General features: G+C 43.4%; 1 protein-coding gene across 1 annotated transcript in view; it reads right to left on the bottom strand.

The window, feature by feature from the left end:
* Positions 1-276: 276 nt before the first annotated feature.
* The window catches only part of DENND3 (DENN domain containing 3), a 30113-nt gene continuing 7759 nt past the window's right edge, over positions 277-22630 (bottom strand). Inside the window, exons 5-23 of the mRNA XM_027892238.1 lie at positions 18184-18295; positions 17454-17573; positions 16471-16689; positions 16050-16171; positions 15398-15553; positions 13103-13199; positions 10992-11095; positions 10595-10779; positions 9454-9975; positions 8700-8962; positions 8048-8218; positions 7736-7865; positions 7148-7255; positions 6197-6336; positions 5345-5505; positions 4264-4397; positions 3985-4100; positions 3749-3886; positions 277-914 (exon numbers count right to left, since the gene is read on the bottom strand). Coding sequence (XP_027748039.1) covers positions 714-914; positions 3749-3886; positions 3985-4100; positions 4264-4397; positions 5345-5505; positions 6197-6336; positions 7148-7255; positions 7736-7865; positions 8048-8218; positions 8700-8962; positions 9454-9975; positions 10595-10779; positions 10992-11095; positions 13103-13199; positions 15398-15553; positions 16050-16171; positions 16471-16689; positions 17454-17573; positions 18184-18295 — 3199 coding nt within the window. The 3' untranslated portion in view covers positions 277-713. The remainder of the gene's footprint in view (positions 915-3748; positions 3887-3984; positions 4101-4263; positions 4398-5344; positions 5506-6196; positions 6337-7147; positions 7256-7735; positions 7866-8047; positions 8219-8699; positions 8963-9453; positions 9976-10594; positions 10780-10991; positions 11096-13102; positions 13200-15397; positions 15554-16049; positions 16172-16470; positions 16690-17453; positions 17574-18183; positions 18296-22630) is intronic.

Genomic DNA, 22630 nt, shown 5'->3' with positions numbered 1-22630 from the left:
TTCACAAACTTTTAGAAAAACGCTGAGTGCTGTGCATTGCTCTGAAAGGAAAAACAAGTTTAAAGGTAAAACAGCCATTGAAAATATCCCAGTATCTTGTTTCAGCTGCAGGAGCTTTCAGTGCTGGGTGGGGAGGGGCCTGTCAGTGCCTGCATTTGTAAAGAACCAGCCCCGTAAATCCCCCCAGGGGTAAGGGATGCTCAGCCCAGCCACAGCCCCGAGCTCAGCACCGGCAGCAATTCCCTAAGTACAACAACTGCACTTGGGCTTTGCCTCTCAGTGCCCATTTCCAGCTATTTTCAGGATTGATCCTGTGAAGACAGCACCAAATCCCATTTTTTGGCCATCCTGCACTGCCCAGAGGGAGCTCCCATGGAATTGCTGAGCTGGCTCCGGCATTCCCAACACGACCTGCACCAGGCAGTGTGGCCTGGAACCCTGACCCTCCACACCACCTCGTGTCCAGTGTGAAGCCAGTGACCCCCCTGCTCACACTTCCATTCCTTCATCAAACGTGCAGGAGCAGGACCAGGTGGGAGGGGAGGTTTGGTTCGATTTCCATTTTCTACAACAACGTAGGGACTGAAATAGCTCAGTAAATACAACACAGTAACACTGACAGGCGGCTCTAAGAGATGCCGAATGCTGGAGTAAACACAGCCTGACGTCTTCACCTTTTCCCAGCACAGGCAGGCACACCTGGAACAGCTTGTCTATCCAGCCTTCCAAATGGCAATCTTGCCTTCCTCCTTGCCGGAGCCGCTGAGGACGTACCTGTCCTCGGCCGAGCACAGCGCCCGCACCGCGGCCGCGTGGCCCACCAGCTCCTTCTCCACGCTCCTCCTCTCAGCACTGACCACGTAGATCCTCCCTGTGCTCTTGCCTTGCAGCCTCCCACTGCTGCCAACCCACAGCTGGGGGAACAGAACAAACCCACGGTCACTCCCACTGCTTTGCGCTGCAGTCCAGGGCATGGGCGAGGGGATTTATGTGGGGTGGGCACAGTGAGGGTTTTATCTGCTCTTCTGCTCCTGGGAGGAGAAACTAAAACTGCCCAGAGACAGGAACAGCTGTCAGGGAGCAGAGATGATGGAATGCCAGAATGGTTTGGGTTGGATGGGTCCTTAAAAGGTCATGGAATTCCAGCCCCTCTGCCACGGGCAGATACACCTTCCACTATCCCAGGCTGCTCCAAGCCCCGTCCAACCTGGCCTTGGACACTTTCAGGGATGAGACATTCACAGCTTCTCTGGGCAACCTGTGCCAGGGCCTCCCCACCCTCGCAGGGAAGATGGAAAATCAAGACTCCTGAGGCTGGAGAGAAGGCAGCTAAGGAGGGATCCTATCAAGGTTTACAAAATCCCAGAAGGGCAGATAAGCAGAATATAAAACCACTGTTCAACACGTCCTGGAATGAGGGAAGTCAAGGACACGTGGGAACCAGTAAGAGTTTGATTTCACTGAGAAGAAAGTACTTCTCTGCACAGGGCTGGCAGTGAAATTCAGGAACCTGCTGCTCCAGGAAACCGGGGCACCCACCAGCAAGCTGCAAATGACATCAGAGCCACAGAGGTTGGGTCCAAGAGCAGACAGTGAAAGAGCAAGGCTGAGGTGCACACTTCCGTTGCCTTACGGGCAGAAAGTGGCTTGTTTTTAATTAAAGCACTTCAATTAAAGCCTGTGACTGACAGCCCTACCTGTGTGGCTGTCAGGCTGCAAGTTCACTGTCAGTGAGTGCACTGCTGTGGAGGAGTGAGAGCGGCAGGGCACAGGGGGGTGTGAGTGTGGCACAGGGTCTTTGCTGGAGGCCTGTCCCCAGTGCTGTCCCCCAGGGGTCAATACTGGGACCAGTATTCCTTAACTTGCCCATCACTGACTTGGATGAAGGGGGAGATGCCTCCAAAGCCAGTTTGCTGATGACATAAAGCTGGGAGGAGAGGCTGAAACCCCAGAGGGCTGTGCAGCCCTTCAACACCTCGACAGGCGGGAGGGATGAGCAGAGAAGAAGTGTCTGAAATTCAAGAAAGGCAAATGCAGGGCCCTGCACCTGGGGAGGAATAAACCCCAGGCACCAGGACAAGCTGGGGGCCCACCTGCTGGAAAACTTGGGGAAGGACCTGGGGGTCCTGGTGGACAACAAGGTGTCCCTGAGCCAGCAACGTTCTCTTGTGGCCAAGGCCAAAGGGATCTTGGGGTGCTTTGGGAAGAGCATCGCCAGCAGGTGGAGGGAGATGATCCTGCCCCTCCACTCAGCCCTGGTGAGACCACACTTGGAGTGCTGTGTCCAGCTCTGGGCTCCTCAGTGCAAGAGAGACGTGGAGCTCCTGGAGCAGCTCCAGTGGAGGGCAACAAAACATGATTAAAGGACTGGAGCATCTCTCTGACAAGGAAAGGCTGAGGGAATTTGCAGGAACTGATGCCCAGGAAGTTCCACCTGAACATGAGGAAGAACTTCTTTGCTGTGCAGTGACCCAGCACTGGAACAGGTTGCCCAGAGAGGGTGTGGAGTCTCCCTCACTGGGGATATTCCAGAACCATCTGGACACAATCCTGTGCCTGGGATGCTCTGGGATGATCCTGCCTGAGCAGGGGGGGGTGGATCAGATGACCCAGTGTGGTCCCTTCCAACCCTCCTGTGATTCTGTGGAATGTGGGAGCTCCACCTACTACAGCAGGCTCCCAGCTTCCCCTTTGGACAGACAGGGTTGCCAAACCGTTGGCAGGTGGAAAGATGGCACAGTGAACACTTGGGTTAAGGGGATGGATCACACAGGAATATTTTCCAGTTGTTACTTTTGTACCAATGAGCTGGACTACAGTGTTAGTTAAAGTGGAGCTGAGTGAGGAGTAAGTGTAAGGGAAAAGGAACAAAGTTCTTCAGTAGAACAAAAAAGGAGAGCTTAATGCCTTGGGGGTTCCAAACAATTCTCTAATTCCCTTAAAGCAGAAGTTAAATATATCAATCTCTGCTTTGGGGAACAGTATCTTAAAAGGATTTTCCATTTTAGTTCACAAATCTAACCAAGGGCTGAATGCAGAGAAAGCTTCCCTATTTCATGGAGCACGTCATGAAAAAAGTCATTTTTGAGGAAGGAAGGAGGGAAAATCTGAGAAAAAGATTCTGAAGGTTACTTTCCCCATAGAAAAATAAATACATTAAGGTATTTATTTGCAAATTACCCCTGAAGCTGCCCGTGTGGTAGCACAACTACAATGATTTGCACAGCTACTGCTACCACACAAAGAGCAGGTGCACAGAGACCCACGGTGACATGGACTCAGGATGCCGAGGCAGGAAGAATTCGGCTCCTTTGGTCCCTCCTGAATTAGGAATGTGGCAACTAACCAAGGAAAAGGTCATCTACAAAAACAGGCCAATTAATTGGCATTTATTGTTTGCCTGTTAACCTTTTTTCAAGGCTCAGTCTGAGGAGCCCTGAGATGAAATATCAAAGGGTGTAAACTTTCAGCTTCTACAGTTCCCCGAAATGTCAATTACTAATAAATGCCACCATGCATTTAATTACTGATGAGGCTTTTGGGGTACATCTGTAACACATCTGTCCAACATCTGTTGGACAAGGCATTAACTCCTGTGATTTCCAAGAGGAATCAACGTTCCAAACCTGTACATATGCACACACCCAGTATAGAAGCAATTACAGCCCACGAGAGCTGCAAACAAACAAAACTCCCCTCCAGAAATCCACAGCAGGTAAAAAAAAAAAACAGCCCAAACGTCTCTCACCTGGTTTTTAACTCTTATCATGCAAGTGATCTCAGAGCAGTCCTGAAGATGGATCTTCTGAGGGGCGCTTGAGAGGTCTTTGGTGTTCCAAACACACAGGTCGCTGCTCCCCGAGTAAGACGCCCACAGTTCATCCCTCTGAAGCACAGAAAGGTATGTTTGACATGAGCACTGCTGACAGGAAATGTAAAAGGGCTTGTAAAGCTCCATGGCCACGATTCCTGTAGGGATAATACCTCGGGAAAGAGCTGGAAGCCGAGAAAACAGGAGCACACGTCCTGCGGGGGAGGCTCGATTTTCATCTGCAGCTGAAACTCGTGAGCTGACACCACCAGAATGCAGCTCCTGGTACCTTCAACATTAAAGATAAAGAGTTAGTAACAGGGGGGCCCATTTCTTTCATCTCTACAAAACATGGAGAGAAAAGGCAAAATAAAATGGATGCATCCAACAATTATCTTATTTCTTTATCTGAAGATTTTTTTTTCTTGCAATTATTTGAGGAACAGACTTACAGCACCACAGCTGGTCATTGTGCAGCTTCATAGAGGTGAGATTCTGGCAGGGCAGCTGAAAGACACGGTTCACTTTGAGAGTGCTGATGTTCCAAGCAATCACTGTCCCATCTAAACTGCTGGAGTAGGCCTCACTGTTGGCATGGGTTAAAAAACAATAATGGTACAGCGTGCATTCAAGTTTAGAAAAGAGTGCAGACATAGAAGAGACTTACTTGCAAAATAAACAATTTTACAGTAAGATAAATTAATGTTCCATTTTAACTCTTCTTAAGATTATCCTTCACAAACTCTGCATCTCTGGAAACCCTGCAGGCTGACTCAGAGCTCCTGTTACATCATGCATGAGGAGCTGATTACAACAAAACATTCCCTGTAATTCTCCTGAACATTGTTGCCCGACAGGATTTTTTCTTTCTCTTAAGACAAAAATATCGCAAAACTGTTTTTCTTTGCTACTGCACCTGAGAAAACAAATGACAGCATCCCTTTTTTTTTCAACATTTGTTGTCTTGGGACGAGAAGACCTTTTTCAGAAGGTTCCAAGAGCACCTAAACAAATCCTTCCTGAAACGCAGTGACACCTGCTGCACCACGGGCTGGCTGACCACTGTGCCTGACCTTTGGAGTCGCTGTTCCCATGGGAAGACAGCAGGTTAAGGCCTCCAGCCCACACTCTTCCCCAAAGCTACCAGAAGATCAAAAGCATTTTGCCTTGAACAGAGCAACAAACGTAGCATTTCCTCTTACAAGCAGGCAGGAAATATCCAGAAGCCTGCTGGAAACATTTGGTTGATGATTTGCTCAAAGCAAAAGTGAAGTGGGTCTTTAAGCTGCACCTGTATTGATTCATCACTGGATGCTGCCAATTCCTGGCTGCTCTCATCCTTCTCCAAATGAGCATTCCTTCATCCCCTTTGTTCCAAATTACACAGTGCTCCTTATTTAAAAAGCAAATTCCTAGTTCACCACGTACAATATGGGAGCTACAAAAACGGCTAAATGAAGGTTTAATGTAAGCAGAATAAACCTCCCTGTCTAAAACAGTAAATTCTTCCCATATCTAGGAAATTGGATGTACCTGGGTGTTCCATTCCTGTTCTCCACAAGGATGTCTGTAACATCAGAGCGATGATCATTCAGTTGTTTATTACAGGACATGCTGTGGGTGTTGATTATATAAATAATGGAGTCCTGGGAGCCAATCCACACTTGGCTCTGTTCCACCATGACCATACAAGTCTGGGGGGGAAGAAAAGGCAGAGTTAAAGCCTGGAAGAAAAATCACTCTTTAATATAACATGGCAAAAGGCTGTGTTTTTACCTAGTTTTTTATGTCAGCTTTACCTCTCTCTTTTTGACTCTTCCCCCACACTCATCCACAGCAGTGCATTTTATCTTTCACACAAGTGACACATCCAATCCCTTTTCCTGTGTGCTCTCTCTGACCTGGTTCAGTTCCCTCTTCCATCAGGAGTTATTCTTTCAGCTGGTCTTTTCCAAGCAATTCTTTCACCTGCTGGTTGAGTCACCTTCTTTTACCTCTTTATCTCTTTCAATAACATCTACTTGTTTTCCTTACACCTTTCCCTAGTTTCCAGTTCTTCAGCACATTTTTATCTATTCTTAGGATTCCCTTTCTCATTTTCTCTTCATATTGATTCTTTTATTCTCCTCAGCTGTTTCAAACCTGCCCTCCTGGCCCAGGAACACATCAGGCTCTCCCAAACCCAATCCATCACTTCTCACCAGCTGACTTATTTTATTTACGAATCCACTTCCTCTCCTTTCTCCTTTCCTCAAAAATCTCCATCTTTCCAAGCGAAATGAAGCCCAGACAACTCAGCAGCTTCTAAGGAACGATGGGATTCAGGGCCACAGCAACAAACCCACCCAGCCAGAGCGGGAACTGTGGTACCTGTGCCAGCCTTACCAGTTTGGAGCGGCCCATCCTGAAGCAGTGCTGTTGGATAGACCAGGTGGAGGCATCGAAGACCACCACCCTCCCCTCATTTAAAGCACACCAGAGTTTTGGGTGAGCGTTGCCAAGTCTTTCTGAAGGGTCAAGGTGCCCTACAAAGGAAGCAGAGAAGATGAGAGAGGTAGAAGGAAACAAAGCACTTTTGGAGACCTGCAGGAAAAACATTGTTAGGCAGAAACACGTTCTGTGTTCTGAGACTTGCCTCACAGTTACTGACTGACACGGCTGGCACAGTGAATTTGTGTGAGTTCTCATCTATTTTTTGAGTTCACCCAGTGATTTAATCTCACACTCCAAAGTTATGCAGAGCAGGGATAATCCCTTTCATTGATGACTGAGTGCTGAGCTAACTGGGATTGCAGGAGGGCTATTTTAAGCCCTGCGAAATACAACTGATAAATCAACTCTGTGTCTGCTCCACTAGAGCTTCCCTTGGAAGCCTCATGCTACAAAGAGAGAGAATCACCACTCAATCCAACACTCCCCACACTATTCCTTGCACTGTGGTTCAACCAAAACACCCCCACGTGACCCCCCCGAAAATTAAAAACATAACAACGAACTGTGATCGATGGTGGAGCATCATCCCCCCACCCACCCATCCTGCTCAATTAAGTGAGGCAGAAGTTTTAATGAGCAATTAACACAGAATTGAAGTCTATGATAAGGCACATGCACACAGCAAGACAAATTAAGACTGTGAAAACTATGCCTTGGAGTGTCTTAACATGCAATACTGCTGTTCTCTTTTAATGACTTTTCTGGTTTAGTATTCAGCACACAAGCAAAGCACGTCAGAATGGGAACCATCAGGCAGGCACAGTCCCAGGTGCTGGGAGATAATGTGCTTTATGGGCTAATTAGAGCTGGGCCAACCTGAGGAGAGCAATCCATCAACCTTACCTGGAGTATAGAGCAACACATCTACCGCCTGTGGAAACGTCTCACCAGCTGAGGGGTTGATCTTGTGCTTTAATGTCTCTGAAGTTGTTTTGGGGACCATCATAGGCACTAAAACAGATTTTCAGAAGGTCATAAAATGCACACTTATACCTGAAATAGGTCTGTAATTCTTATTCTGAACTATTTATTCACATTTCTCACTTTTCTTTCCCTCTAGCCTTAGCTGACTAGAAGAGCCCAAACACCATTTGTATGAATTCTGGTAGAAGAGGGATCCACCACCCAGGGAGACTGAAAAAGCAAGACAAAAACACAACAGCCAACATGGAGACAGAAGGTTCCAATCCATAGAAGCAAAAAAAAAACCCCAAAACAAAACCAAAATAATAACAACCTTAATAAACCCTGAACTTTCTACTACTACTATTTAATAAACTACATAATGTGAAAGTGCAATTAGGCACAATATACAAAAAATACTTTTTGTATTTCTACCCATAACCAGTGTGAAAAACAGAATATAAACAGAAAGAGCAGAGACAGACGACACAACACTAGCAGGCTTTGGGGCATTTCTGTGTGACTGACCTTCATTTTTCATCCTGTCAAAGTAAGACAGTTTAGAGGCTGCATAGATGCTTTTGGAGGACTGCAGGGCACCAACCACAGCATCCATCAGGAGAACATTTGTCAGTGCTTGCTGAATATACTGAGGATCCTACAGACAAAAGCCTTACTGTAGTTTATCTGTTGCTCATTAATACTTACAAGTCATCATGCCCAGCAATCACAACATCTGTCATGCTCAGCACAAACACCAGGCAGTGCATGGATTATTTAAAACAGAGACAGAAAGCACATCCTTCAAACTTAATTGGTTACAAATTCCCATATTTATACCTTGTGATCATCTGCCATTTTCTTTCCAGCCCACATTTCCTTCACTATCAGGTACCAGAGATCACACTCAGTTTTAAGGTTGGCTTCAAAGACTGCTTTCTTAGAGAATGTTTTAATCCTCAGAGTAGGTATCCTCAACAGGAGGAAAGCCACAGTCGTGCTCTTAACGTCCTGGAAAGGTGTGGAATAAGAGAAAACAAGTGGGATGTACCATGCAGTCCCAGATAAGGTGCAGCACTCAGCCTACAGGGCAACTTTCTCTAATTACAGCTGATCATTTCAACTGTCCACACACACCATTAAGCAGAGATGGTTTTATGAAAATAAAAGCTCTAAACAGCATCACGCAGAGTTTGTTCCACTGATACCTCAGTCACACTTCATGCTTTTGTTATTAAACTTCTCTACTCCATATCCCATGTACTGCACTTTGCACATTTCTCTGCATCCAAAGGTTATGACATCTTAATTTTGCTCACGGAACTTTTGGTCCGAAACCCCAGAATTTTATGCAATCTCTCACTCGTTACTGACTTCAGCAGTGTTTCCTGCTCTCCTTACTGAAACTTCACACTGGGAGCCAGCTCACCTTGCAGAAAGGAACACTGCCAGTGTCCCTAGGCATGGCAGAGAGCAGGAGGTTGATGCTCACCTCTATATCCCTGAAAGCAGCAATCTGGACGTAGCCAGGACGCCCCCCTTCAGTCAGCAGGAACAGGCGCTTCTGGGTCAGAGCTATTTTCCCCACCCCACAGTTGGTTTTCACTGAGCAGGATAACTTGTAGACACACTCATTTTTATCCAGGTGCTCTATCACTGCTGGTGGCAGATTCACCTCCTGAGCTTCGGCTTCAGTTTCCTTCCAGTAGTTGTAGAAGTCTCTGAACGTTTCGGGATCAATTTGTTTCTGCTGTCCTAAAAAAAAAAAAAAATTTTGAAAACCCTTTTACTGTGAGAAACTATTACACAGATTTGCACAGAAGGATGGCTTCAAAAAAGACAGTAACTCTCAAATTGTGCCTCTTTATTGCACATGCAATATGGACATACTAGACATCAAACCTATTCTCCGTAATTATCCTAATTAAATAAAAGGGTCTGTAAATTCTGTAAACTGATAATGTGAGTTCTTCGAGGGTGCTGGCAGTTGCTGAAGGTGTGGAGACCCACACAGAGGAGGGGTCTCTCTCTGATTGGCACACGACAAGGCAGTCAAACCACCCTCTGATCCAGCAGCTGCTCAGCAAAGAGTCCCCACAAAAGGACACTCACAGACTGGTCAGGCATGAGGGTCTCAGTTTTCCTGGGGCACTGACAGACCAACCAAACACCAAGGCTTTGAGTAAACATCTCCTTTTCACACGGCAGTGCTAAACAGTAATAAAAGAGGAGAACACCAATCTTACCCACTGTCAGGGCATCAAACAACCGGTGGATGGTGTCTATGTCCCTGACGATCCCAGACTCCTGGATCCTCTTCACAAAGTCATCCAGCTGCATGTGTGTTTTTGGCAACTCGAAGTTTTTCACGTGGTCGTCTGTTTTGAGAACTTCCCTTTGCTTCTCCATCACTCGGCTTATCAGCCTCTTGAGCTCGGGTTTGCGCTCTGCCTGCAAGCACTCCGAGGGAGGCATGCTCTCCACTACTTTTCTTACAAGATCAGTGGGGAAAATTCTTAAGTCTGTTTTTTCTAGGTTCTGAAAGTCAGAAAGGGCATTTAGTAGTTTCCCTTGCATCAAGCCAATAAGTCCCCGGAGGTAGAAGTACCTTGCCAGCAACGCGGAGTTCTCGGGGGGCGAGGTGTTGATGGCTTTGCTGAGGTGGTTGAAGAAGTCTGTGTAGTAGGAGTGAACGCACTGGAACATCAGGGGGAAGTGGATTTCTGGGATTTTGAAGGTGCTGATGGATTTGGAGGGCATTTTCACAGCTGGGAAACAAACACCAGAAGAGTACTCTGAGTAGGGTAAGGAGTGGAAGTGGGAATACCTTCATAACCAGTAACACTGGAAGCAACGAACACCCCACCACAACAACAAGAAATTGCAAGGAAAAAAATAAGATCACAGCTGTGCCAGGGACACAAATACATTTCTTTGTCCATTGTCCCTGTTATCAGAATATTCCCTAATCTGAAAAATATCAATTCTTGGAGGGGGGAGGGGTGGAAGGAAAAAAAAGGAAAACAAAAGATAAAAAAACCCGTTCAGTTTAATCTGAACAGTGATAAGGTTGTGATTAAATTAAAGGCAGTGGAGAATGGCACGCAAGGTGGGTGAGGACAGTGCATGGTTACTGACTCAGGAATCCGTTCTCCAGTATCAATCCCACTGGGACCAGTGAGTCTTTTGTGGTCCAGCAGAACTTACAGCAGGCTCCAGACTGATTTCACAAGCACTGACAGGCCCCAGCTCAACACCAGCCACCTCACCATTTCCTCCAATGACACCATTTCTGCCAATTTTTTTTTTCCTGTGATGTCACTCAAAAAGATGACCAAAAAAAAAAAAAAAAAGCCACTGTATTTGCCCAACACATTCTTCCCTTACCAACAACACCCGTTCCTGTTCTTCTGAGCGAGGAGTTCCTGGTGGGGCCCTCGGGCAGTTTGATGTCCTGCAGGTTGGGCAGGCTCATCACCATGCGCCGGCTGATCTTCTGCTCCGGGGTGAGGCGTTTGGAAGCCATCTTCTCCATCGTCAGCCTTCTGGGGGCAGGAAACACCAAATCAAACCTGAGACAGGAGAAAAGAATACAGAACTGGGGTTAGTACTCACAGCCGGTTGTTCGCGTCACCCCTCTCACAACAGTCTTAATTAAATGAGTTGTGAGTTAGTCATAATTTTATTTCTGGATGACCTCATCTCATACCAGTAGTCAAAAGGACTCCTGTCACTGATACCAACAGAAGATTGGAAACCAGAGTAAGGAATGAGAAACCTCTACCTGTCCTCTTCAGACTGGGTGCTCAGCTCGAGTCGAGCAAAGGCATCCATCTTCCTGTTCAGACGAGCCTTCAGGAAAGAGTGAAACATGTAGGTCTCTAAAACCTGTGAGACACACAAAAAAATTCATAAATTACTTTTTTATTCGCACGTTTTGCTCATTTTTACTACCTTCACATATGCAGAGCTGAGAACTTCCAATTTAGCAAATCAAAACCATGGAAAGACTGGAAAGCTTCAGCAGAAAACTCCCTCAGTTTCCATTCACCTTCCAGGCTTTGGTGATATTTGCTCAGTGGTAAACAGTAATCTCAGACTGCCCCCCAACAGATGAAACCAGACAAAAAAGAGAAATACTGAGCAAAACACAGCTACAAGAACAGTATCTTTTCTGCCTAAAGGAAGTGCTGATAATATTGTCTGTAGTGTGGAAAAATAAGTTTGGGGCACTCTGAATTAACATTATGCCATCACACTGAAAAGACAAGGGAGTCATCTTCTCTCCTGGTAATCCCAGAAATTTTTTCCCTGCTCAGGTGATTATCGTGGTGTCATCCAGAAATAATTCCTAAAAGGTCAAACTGCTACTTTTAGGACAGAGAACACCATTAAAAAAAATGCCATGTATGACTTAAAAAGGGGGAAAAGCCACCATCTTCCACCTCTGCACAGTAAAACAAGGTAAAAGCTGGGATTTGAGGCAATACATGTGTGTTTTATAAATGTTCAAATGCCTCTTACCAATCCATTTACAATGTACTGTGTGAAACAGCACCTCCAAAGGATTAAGATTCCTGATTTTCAGTATTTCTCCAGTAGATGGCAGGTTTTGCTGGCAATTGTATGTACAGGAGATGCCAAATTTTAGTCCTTTCTAATGTTGTTTTTTTTTTTTTTTTTTGAGTTCTCTTCATATAATTCCAGATACCACTCGTAACTACTCCACATTGTGTTATTTTCTAAGATTTACATGAAAGCAAACCTGCCACTTTAGTATTTGAGTGAGTCAACCACTCAAAGCTCTTCTCAAGTATGAACATTTCAGTTTTAAATTAATTCTAAATTTCAGTTCATAAAATCGCCACCATTTCATTTACATCATTAGAAATTGCTGCTGAAAATATTTTAATTACTTCTATTCAGTTGAAATCCTGGTCAGAACACTTCCAATTAATTTCTCTCCTGAGGACACATTAATAGGTTCTTTTTTTTTTTAACTTCTCTTTTTTATTTGTTTGTTTTTGAGAATGTTTGCTAGTGCTGGAAGCTTTACCAACAAACATTATTTCCCATTTAGGATTCATCAGGTTGTAACCTTTAAACTAGCAGATATTCTGCCAAGTTTGGCAACTACCACTTAATTAAAATTTCCTTTACACACTGACACCTCATTTAAACGTATGTTCAGATATTTTTAAGGTATGTTTCAAGCAGGAAACAAAGGTGTTATGAACCACAACCAGTTGATGTTAATGATCAGATCTTTTTGCCAGGAATAAAACAGTTACTCCAGAGAGCCAAAGGAGAGCAAAGGAGACCTCTGTAGCTTTCCCACACAGCCACAGAACGTAATTAAAAGCAAATATAAAATGGCAGATGCATTTCCTTAGATTCCTTGTTAAATTTTTCCTTTGACCCACTGGTTTGTTAAATAAGCTACAGAATCACCAAAAAAAAGGAAAACCACTAATATTTTATTTTTTGAGAAGCTGAAATTACAGCACCACATCTTGCTGTTGGTTACAGTAAGAAGCTACTTAATAAAGCACAGATTTGCTGAAAATTCATGTCTGTGAATGGAATTTGGCCCAGCCTGGACAAGTGTCTGTGCTTAAAATACAGTTTAGATGTAGCTTTACTGACCATCTGCCATTGGATAATCTCACCCCTGAGGAATTATTTCATTTGCTCTGGCATTACTTAGTACCTTGCTCTCCAAAGCAGTGTCTACTATTTCATCTGTTCGTAGCAAATAAATTTGGTAAAGCATTCTGTGAAAGCTGGTGGTTCAACAACACCACACAGACCAGACTGTGGGCATTCTACCAATATTTGGCACTAATCCTAAAATACAGATTTATTAATCACAGGGAACCACGACACTGGATTTACCTTTTTGTAAAATGGCTGGTCTCTGATTGCCCTTGTTTTCAGAAATTCTTCACTGTTAAACACTCTGTGTTCATAATTTAGATGGTCTTTTACCTCCCTGGAGACAAAAAAATAAATAAACAGATAAATCTGCTTGGAGATTTGTAAGCAAGTCGTACTTTTGCAGCAGCAGCAGCCCACTGGTACTACCAGAAATCTGCTGCAGTATCATCAGGCAGAACAAAAATCTGCTGCAGTATCAGAAGGCAAACTCAGCTTTAATGAACAAGCCTGAGTTACTGAATCATAGCAAAAGAATGCAAATTCTTACAAGAAGTCAGGCAGGCCACCTGCTGCCACTGCCACCTCAAATCAGCAAATTCACTTAGATTCTGGGGGATTTAGGGGACCATGAAGGAGACTCCATAGATCATGACCTAAGCTCCAATCCTGGAATTAGTTTTACCTACACAGTTCCTGAATCCCACACCACCCACTGGAGCACAAAAAGGACAAGTGTACCCATCCCAGATCATTTGAAAGGTGTGACCTGACCTCACACTGTCCCACCACGCTGCATCTGTAACAGGCACATGAAATACAGGGCTCTTATTATTATCTCTTATTAGCAGTTTATCAGGCCACAGGGGCCCAGGAAAAAAGATGGTTAATTAAAGTACATAGTTCTATATAATTCTACATCATTTAGCACTGTTTGCTTTAAATATGGAGCCTCCATGCACACAAAATCACTGCTGAAGACAGAACAACTGGCAGCACAACTGCATCAGAGATTTACTTTCCTTTGCTCCTGGACGCTGGCAGAATTAGAAGATAGAAGAAACAAGGCTGAAAAAAAGAACAAAGAAAGAAAGTTTGAAGGAAAGCAAGAAGAAAGCAAGAGGAGAATCAAGCCCCTTGTGACATGTATTATCTCTTAAGAGAGCACAGCATCTGTTCATTTTTTTTTGCAGCCAAATGTTTAGTGTATTAAAGAGTTCAGGTTTGTTATGAGCAAAGCGCATTTCTCTTCATCTTTGTCTGGAATTATTGTTGCCAAACACTGAAATCCACCAAATCCCCCAGCAGAAACACGCCAGGTTGTAAAAATGCATTTTAGTTTCCACATCCAGCTGTCTGTAAAGGCTGTTCCATTCCCCACATCCAGCAGTTACTGTCCTTCCTGGAGGGCCCAGCCACTTGCAGGAACACTTCCTAAGCTGATCCACTAACACACACCTGATATTTGCTCTCAGTCACCTAACCCAGCACCTTCTGACTGAAGGTGTCAGGGATGATTCATGTGAGCACTTTGGTAGCTGATCCAAAGGGCAGCACCATCTCCAGCAAGAGGAGGCAAGGAATAGCTGGGGATGCTTACTCTGCACAGCAGAACTTTGTCTGTGTAATCAGATTCTTTAGGAATACCAGGCAGGCAGTTTCCCTGTCCTGGTTGAGTATGTGACTATGCAAAAAGAAAGGAAGCATATGCAGACCAGCCATCCATTTTCTGCACCTTTTTGTAGGAATCACCCACCACACTTCCATTCTCTCCCCAGATATAAACAAGTAACAGTAGGATTTACAACCATTACTCAGACTGATAAGATAAGGAAGTTGTGGGTATCAACATATTAATTAGGTTAAGAGCAAGGAAAATTAGCATTTAGAAAAGAAGAACAAAACCTACTCCACATCATTGTTACAGTGTCAGTCCCAACACAGCCAATACCCAGCATCTGTTATCATGGAATCATGGATTTGGAGTTGGAAAGGACCCACAAGAATCACGTCCAACACTTTGTCCTTGAGCTTGAGCAGCTCCTCTCCCACCTCCATTCTCCATTCTTAGGTGGCTGCACTCCCCAGGTCTCTCATCCTTTTGCTCAATTAGTCAAAACACATCCAGGTGTTCTGATCTCCAGATTCTGTTTTCAGCTCTTCTACCCTGCCCTGGTTTGAATTCACGTTCCTCTAACAAGAGTGGCCCAGACTGTGTCCTTGACTGGCATCCCTAGTGGGCCTTCAGCTTTTCCAAGGACTGCACTTCTCTGCCTGGAATCTTCACACAAAAGGCAAGTTCAACATTAGACCAGTTTTATCTAAGATGTTTCAGCAATGTAGATGTACACAAATATATTAATTGTCAACACTGCAGCAGGCTACAGGACCTCCCTCTCATATTCCCTCATAAAGCCTAAGAGCTCTACAAAATATCTCTAAAATAAGACAAAAAGGAAAATATTTTGAGTGACAGTGGAAGGGTCTTAACCAGTACCATATGCTCTTAAAATAAAAAATATTCTGTCCACTCACCTGAAGATATTAACAATTAACTGCAGCGTGGTTTGCTGAACCTCCACATTGAGTTTCTGCTGCCAAGCCCTCCTGCGAGTTTGGAGCTCAACCAGGTCTGTGCTGGCTCGGAGGTGGCAGAGCTCCAGATCATAATGCAGCTGGAGACTCTCCACCCTGCACAGAGAAGAAAATTATCAACTTGTATCCTAACTCCAACCACTGTTTTCATACCTTTTTTAAAAAAAATAAAAAAGTCATTTGGGCCCTGTGCATCTCACAGCCAGAGAACTGCAAGATTGGTTTGCAGGTGCTGACAAGCTCACAAGATCCCTGGAGCCCCATTAGTGCATGTAAATCACAGTGCACTCAGTCTCCTTTGCAAAGAAGAGTAGAGTTCAGAGAATAATCTGTATCAATAATAATAATAATAAAAAAAAAGAAACAAGCATTCCAGGTGTTGGAAAAAAAAAATCTGGTGATGATTACTAATTGTAATATGCAATATGACTGCTTGTATACTAATTAATTGAAGTTTTCCATTTGCCCTTACAAAATACAGTGGGGTTTATATGAATGAAATAATAATAAATAATAGAAAATAAAAAAACTAAGAAAAAGCATCAGCAAAGATTTAGGCACTAAGATTAAAATGTCTTCAAAATCTTGTCACCTTTTTATGAAAGTTTCTGCTGCTTGTGCTGGAACATCCGGAATCTCAAGTTCCTCTTCGGCCATTTTTGAATGGCTGATATCTCCATTATCTATATTAATTAGAATTAAGTCTTCAGTTTCCTTTTAACAAAAGAAAATAGAATGACTGTAAACATGTTTATATTGTAAAAAATATTTACTTCTCCTTTACATACTCCTCAGACAATTGATGATTTTATCGAGGAGTTAAACCAGAAAAGGATGGAAATTTCTTCCACAACTCGAAGACTGTATGGATAACTACATAATTACCTTCAAGAAAAATAAATGTCATTAAATTAACAGATGTTAATCTCAGTACATAAATGTTTTGTAACCTCACGTAAGGGGACAAACGCACTGCAGGTGAACAGCAGGAGTGATAACAGTCTAAAACTTACTGTGCTGACTTCATCAAAATGGTCAATATGACATCCCATAAGGAAAGATGTTGGAGCCATCACAAAATCCAGCATCTGGCGAGACAGGATAGGCACAAAAGTGTGCTGCCACTGCAGAGGGTGGAGGTACAACATAAAGCATTCAGCGACAAGTGTCAGCAGAGCCCAGTCGGAGGAGAAGAAAACTATTCTCTGCTCGGTCAAAATGCAGGTCATAATCTGGAAAACAGACCCAAAATGTTAAGTGTTTCAAAAAGGATTATCTGGGACATACAGGATGTGCACAAATGTTTCATCTGCTTCTGAAACTCAGCCTCAGAAGTTCTGATTTTTAAGAGGTACCTTAAAGACTGAGGAGGTTTTTTTAGGAGAAGTGGCACCAATAACACTGATGACCTTAAACAACTTAATTTAACTCCACAGGTGGTCTTTGAGCAGGGAATTGGATCAGGAAACCTACAAAGGACACCCCAAGCCAAAATTATTGTAAGATTCTGTGAAGCACTGAAAAAAATTCTTTGCCAACAGCTTTTTGTATTTTCCCCTCTTTCTACACCATTTACAGTTTATTTGTAGGAGAGTGCCAACTGTTATCAATCCTTCCTCCAGGTCCCTTTCTTGCACATGAAGAAAGTACATGAAATTACACATGAAATGCATGTAATGAGAACTCAAAATAAAAGCCATCAATCAGCTTGGGCATTTAAATTTTAAAATATATTCTTAAGAGATTTAGCACCTGTTTCAAAAGCACAGGGGAAAGAAGTGCAATATGCCTTAATCCAATCTGGTCTATAAATAACAAAGCACCTTCATAAGAAGTATATTTTATTGTGCCATATCTCAGAACTAAGGCTATTATGAATTCCTGGGTTTATAAAGGGTTTTTTTTTTTGTAAATAAACATCTTGATTCTTTTCCTAAACCACAAGTCACCAGTACTGTCAATCTCTGAAACATTTTAGAGCATCAGTTGGTTTTACCTGCAGCACCTGCTCTGGCTTGAAACAAAGCAATGGAAGATGAAGATCCAAGTCAATAATTGGACTGTCCGGATCCTCTCGTGAAGGAATTATTATCTGAAGTGGTTTCATATTAAATACCTGTAATAACAGATGGTTTCCATTTACTCCTCAATGAAAATGTTCCCACAGCATGTTTAATTTGGGATTTTAGTTCCAACTGCAAAACGTTAATGTTAATTGAGAGTGAGAAGACAGGTACTTGCATACTACAGAAAAGTGAAATAAAAAAGAGGGAAATATTAAAAAATATAATAACTGGTTTGAAAGATTAATATGGACTTGTCTCCTCTCATTCTCCTGGGGTGTTTGGCCAATAAACAAAACCTTTTAACAGAATTAAACTTGCTTTGTTGTAAAGCACAACAAAATAACTGAATTTACCTTTGGAGCTACAACTGGGAAACCAAAACTATTGACAAAAGTCACACAGAAAATAGAAAAAGCATGAACAAAATAAATGAGCTTAGGTGGTCCCACTAAGGAAATAAAACGAGCCAAAAAGGAACGAGCTCTCCCAGTGTTTCAGATCCTGATTTTGAAAGCACGGGTATTAACACCAGTTTCACATCAACAGGTACAATCTCTGACCTGACACTCAAGCATGTTGCCCAGTTTATAGAAAACAGCACCTTGATATTTTGTAAGACAAAATGGTGAAGTGGTTATGAAATTCAGGGTGAGTAATTACCAAGTGGAGTGGTCCTGGTGGCGGGCTGGGGATTAAAAACAGCTTTGCTGCGAATTCTTTTATGTGCTCCTCGACATCTAAATCCTTGAAAGGTCGTAGATGCACCAGTAAGCTGTAATTAAATTATAGGAAATTACTTATCAATAGTAACATGCAAACATAAAAAAGCCTTTTTGCTGATAATTTAGAAAAAAAAAAAATATTAGGGGCAATTAAGCTATTATTCCAGCTAATTAATTTCTAATTTATTAGATACTCGAGTGGTTCCATTTAATTTTAATGATGCTGCTGTTTCAGAAGCAGGGTTTGTTTTGTTTTAAATCCATGCATGAAATATTGCTGCATCACATCCATCAGAGGACTCGGCACAGTGGGTGCCGTGGTGGCCAAAGAAAACCACACGTGAGGTGAGAGGGTGAGATGCAGCTAAAGGAAGTGTCTTCCAGAGGCTGCTGGAGGAACCAAACACCCACAGCTGTGACACAACATCAATTTCAGGTATATGTTAGTAGCAAAAAAACCCAAATCTTTACAAAATGAGAAACCTTGGCCTGCAAGCCTATATATATACAGAAACTAGGAACTGAATATGGTTATCTTCTCCCTTGAGGTTTTACTTCAGTTTGCAGTTTTACTGGTTTCCTGCAGAATACTTGCTCTTCAGGAAGAAAAGTGGTCTAGAAAGTAACTGAATAGGTCAAAAGATATATATATATATATATATATATATATATATATATATATATGAATCCAGGACACCCTATTAGTGTATAGCATTTAGATTCCAGAATATTCTGTCATGTATTACTGCACTTTTAAATAAGATATTTAAATTCACTATATTCCTGTTTGGAAAAAGCCCAGGGCTAAGTACTAGGCTGTTATATATATATCCCCCAAAAGCCCATCAGCTATTCAGGGGTGCAGAGGGGGCGGAGAAGGGGAATTTAGGAATTATCAAAGAAAAACAGACAGTAGAGTCATCAATTTAATGCCTTAGATGTGACCAAACAGAATAAGCAGACCTGTTTTGGTTTTTTTTCCTTTTGAGACAAAAATCTGGTATCAAGAGATGCAGTAAATGTCACCACAGAAACAATGTGATTGAAAAAGCAGCAGATGCACAGAGAGAGGGCAGTCAGAGCTCCCTAATCAGGACACGGGGCCCATTAATGCAACTTAACAGCAGCTGACAGCCTGGCACTGCAAATGTCTGCTGAAATAAATGAAGTAATCTCTGAAACACTTAAGTGGAGAGCTGAGGAGTTTATGGGCCTTTCATTACTGCTATTAACTGTCCACAGACAGGTGTTTCAGGAAGCAAGGACAGCTCAGAATAGGCCCCCTGTGCTGCCTCAGTGCTGGGAGCTGTTTGCACACTCCCACCCCTTCTGAAGGCAAGGACTAATACACAGCTTGGAAGATTTCCTGTCTGAATGCAGCCTATTCATCCATCCAAGACAGGAGTTCATGCAGGAGATTACTGCCAGGAATATTTCACTTCTCATGCAGTGCAACAGATTGAGGTAAAACCACCTGTGCAAAGTGCCAAAACCTCTCAAGTTAAAACTGAACCTTTCAAATAACGTAGAATAATCCAACAGCCACCGTGTTGTGAAATGGTCTACGTGCACATCTGCTTGCTTTGGAGACAGGCAGACACGCTCCATTCCAACTGTTCTGGATTTGGAAGCTCTGTGTGCTAGTAAAATGGGAATTAGTTATAAAATAATTGGCACTGAATACAAAGACCTTTGTCACTATGATGACAGTTTGCAAGATCCCCTTCCAGTTCAAAGCACCTGCGTGGATTTACAGTTTGATGTTGCCTTTCAGTGCGTTTCAGCTTTTAATCTCAGCCTGACCTCAGTTTTCAGTTGCAATTTCTACCACACTTTGCCACTTGAAAAAGTTTAGGAACCTGGATTTTATCTGGGAATAATGATGACAATAGGATAACCCTGATGACTGTTCTGACTGAAAACAAGTGCCACCCCCCCTACAAGCAATTCTGTGCACTCAGGTCCTGAAGAAAATAATCTATGCACAGCAGAACTCTGAAGGAAAAGGAAACCTCCTGCTGCTAAGAAAGTCCTGAATGGAAGCAGAACCCTTTTAATTGCTACTTCAACATCAGGTCTTCAGGAGCAACAGCATTCTTCCACCAGTTCTCACGAGGAAAGGGCTACACACCAGGGTGGTTTGAGGTTCACCAGCAAGTGTTTTCAAATCCCCTGACTTGGGAATGGTTAATCGGTGGAAGCATCCTGCAAAACTCCACTGCAGCATTCCAAGGATTCCAGTGTGCTGTTGGAGGTGTTATTATTTGTTGAGTACAGGAGGCACTGCTACTTGAGGACACTCAGTCAATGAAAACACTTATTAGGTTTTTAACCCGCTGGCCACCTGATTACAGCTCAGGAATCCCAAATTACAAGCCAATAGCTCCCTTTCTGCTTTACAGAGACAAAATGTCGATGCTTTGTAATGTTACAAGAAGCTGAAACATTTCCAGCTGTACAGGGCACTGCACTCAAAATATATCACAGGCTTTGCTCTAATTGCTTACACTGCATTCAGAACATCCACACATCCCAGCAGCTGTTTTGTGCCAAATGGAAGAACCTCAGTAGCACAACCAAAATAAGGGAAACTGGTACCTCTCCACCCCTTCCTTTCCCTCCACCCAAGTGCACAGTGAAATATTTTTCCCTCCCCAAAAAAACCCCAAATGTTAAAAAACAGAAGGCTAGACACTCTGAAATGGTCCACTAAATAGTATCCCCCCCAAAAAAAAAAAAATTAAAAAAAAATCCAGAAGAAACTTTAATGGAAACTTCATCAGCTGAGTTTCCAGTACAGTGGGAAATGGCAACACCAAATTTAGCTTTGTCACTCGCTCTCCCCCTCTCCTCCCAGTCACACACATGGGACAGATGCAGAAGCAAAAGAGCTGTGCAATTGTGTGACAGATTCCCCTGTTAAGAGACCAGGACAACACACAGAAGGTGACTGTCCTGTTGAACTCCTCTATAATAATTCACATATTTACAGATCACCCAAAGCTGAGATGGCAGGGTACTGATCTATGTGAGCTCCCCTCAGAGGCCAGCACAGACTCACTTAAAAGGGAAAAGCCATTCATGGCAGTAACCTTGGACACTAATGCTTAGATAAATGCCAAACCTCACTGTATGTGACCAAGGCAGCGGTGTTTAATTGTAATATTTAAAATACCCACCCAGAGGCAGGAGCTTGCACCTCTAGAGGGTTAACTCCACCCGCTTCTTGTCTGCTCTAAACAGATACAAGGCCTAGAAACAGTTTTATAACCTCTGGAATTTTCCAGGCTTCTCCTGAACATTTCCCACTTCTCCTTGAGCTGCCTCTTTAAAAACTCATTTGCCAACCGACTGCTTCTCCCAGCTCAGGGATCTCTCACTTCAGAAAAGAAATTGCTCATTTATGACTATACCACATAAACCACTGATGAGCACTGGAACTGTAAAGCTGAATCCATCCTATTTCCCACCCAGTGGAAAGCTGGGGTGATGTGAGCCCTGACACAGCTGAGCTCACAGAATAAAAGCAGCGGGAATCCCATTAGAAGAGCTGGTTAGAAACAGTAGAGCACCCCAGCTCAGGTACACAGCTGGAAGAGCTCCACGTGCAGAGTGGCATTTACTTGAGATTTGAGACTATAAAAAGGTAATGAATCAGTTCCTGCAATACCAAGGGCTGATGTAATGGACTTAAATATAAAGACCGGAAAAAGTGATCTGGTCGGGAAAGGAGAAAGGAAAACAAACATTTCCTTTTTATATCGCTGAACATCTCGGTGTTCCATCAGGTTGGAGTCCTTTGTCCACATCAAACCCCTGCACTAAAGCTTTGCAAATGACAGAGCAGAGGCCCCTGACCTTAAGGGCTGCCAGAGTGACTCACTGCTGATCTCACAGCTTTTCCAGAGGCAACATCCCAGCTGCCCAAGAGGAAGGCACTGCTTTGTTCCTCCAGGGCTCTCTGCACCAGGGAAAGCCAGTCAGTGCTCCAGCAGATCCCAGCCCACAGCACAGGGAAGAAACAGTGTGTGGAGGGGGGAAATGAGTGCTCAGGCCTCATCCTGCAGTGGAGCCAGGTTAGGGGCTAGTGATGCACCTCAGTCGGTAGCCAGGGAGCACATCCTGGCTCATCTCCTCGGGATGCGACCGCTGGCACAACAAACGGGAATAAACAAGCTCCAACCTAAAACCCCAAAATCTCTCAGCTTTTGTATAAGAACAAATTCCAACTCTGTGGAAAACAGAACACCTGGCTTCAAATTTGGCTCTAGAAAGCTTGACTGGAATTTAGTGAAGAAAACCTCTGTTCAAGCTAAGACACCCAGTAATATCCAATGCACACGGACAAGCTCCCTGGTGTCAGGAGGTTTTTAATCCATAATAAA

The sequence above is a fragment of the Empidonax traillii genome, unplaced genomic scaffold (genome assembly GCF_003031625.1).
Source record: "Empidonax traillii isolate 1590-97213 ecotype Southwest subspecies unplaced genomic scaffold, ASM303162v1 scaffold342:size1861417, whole genome shotgun sequence".
NCBI classification, from domain to species: Eukaryota; Metazoa; Chordata; class Aves; order Passeriformes; family Tyrannidae; genus Empidonax; species Empidonax traillii.
Note: the sequence above shows the minus strand (reverse complement) of the source record. Positions and strands in the feature narration are given on the sequence as shown.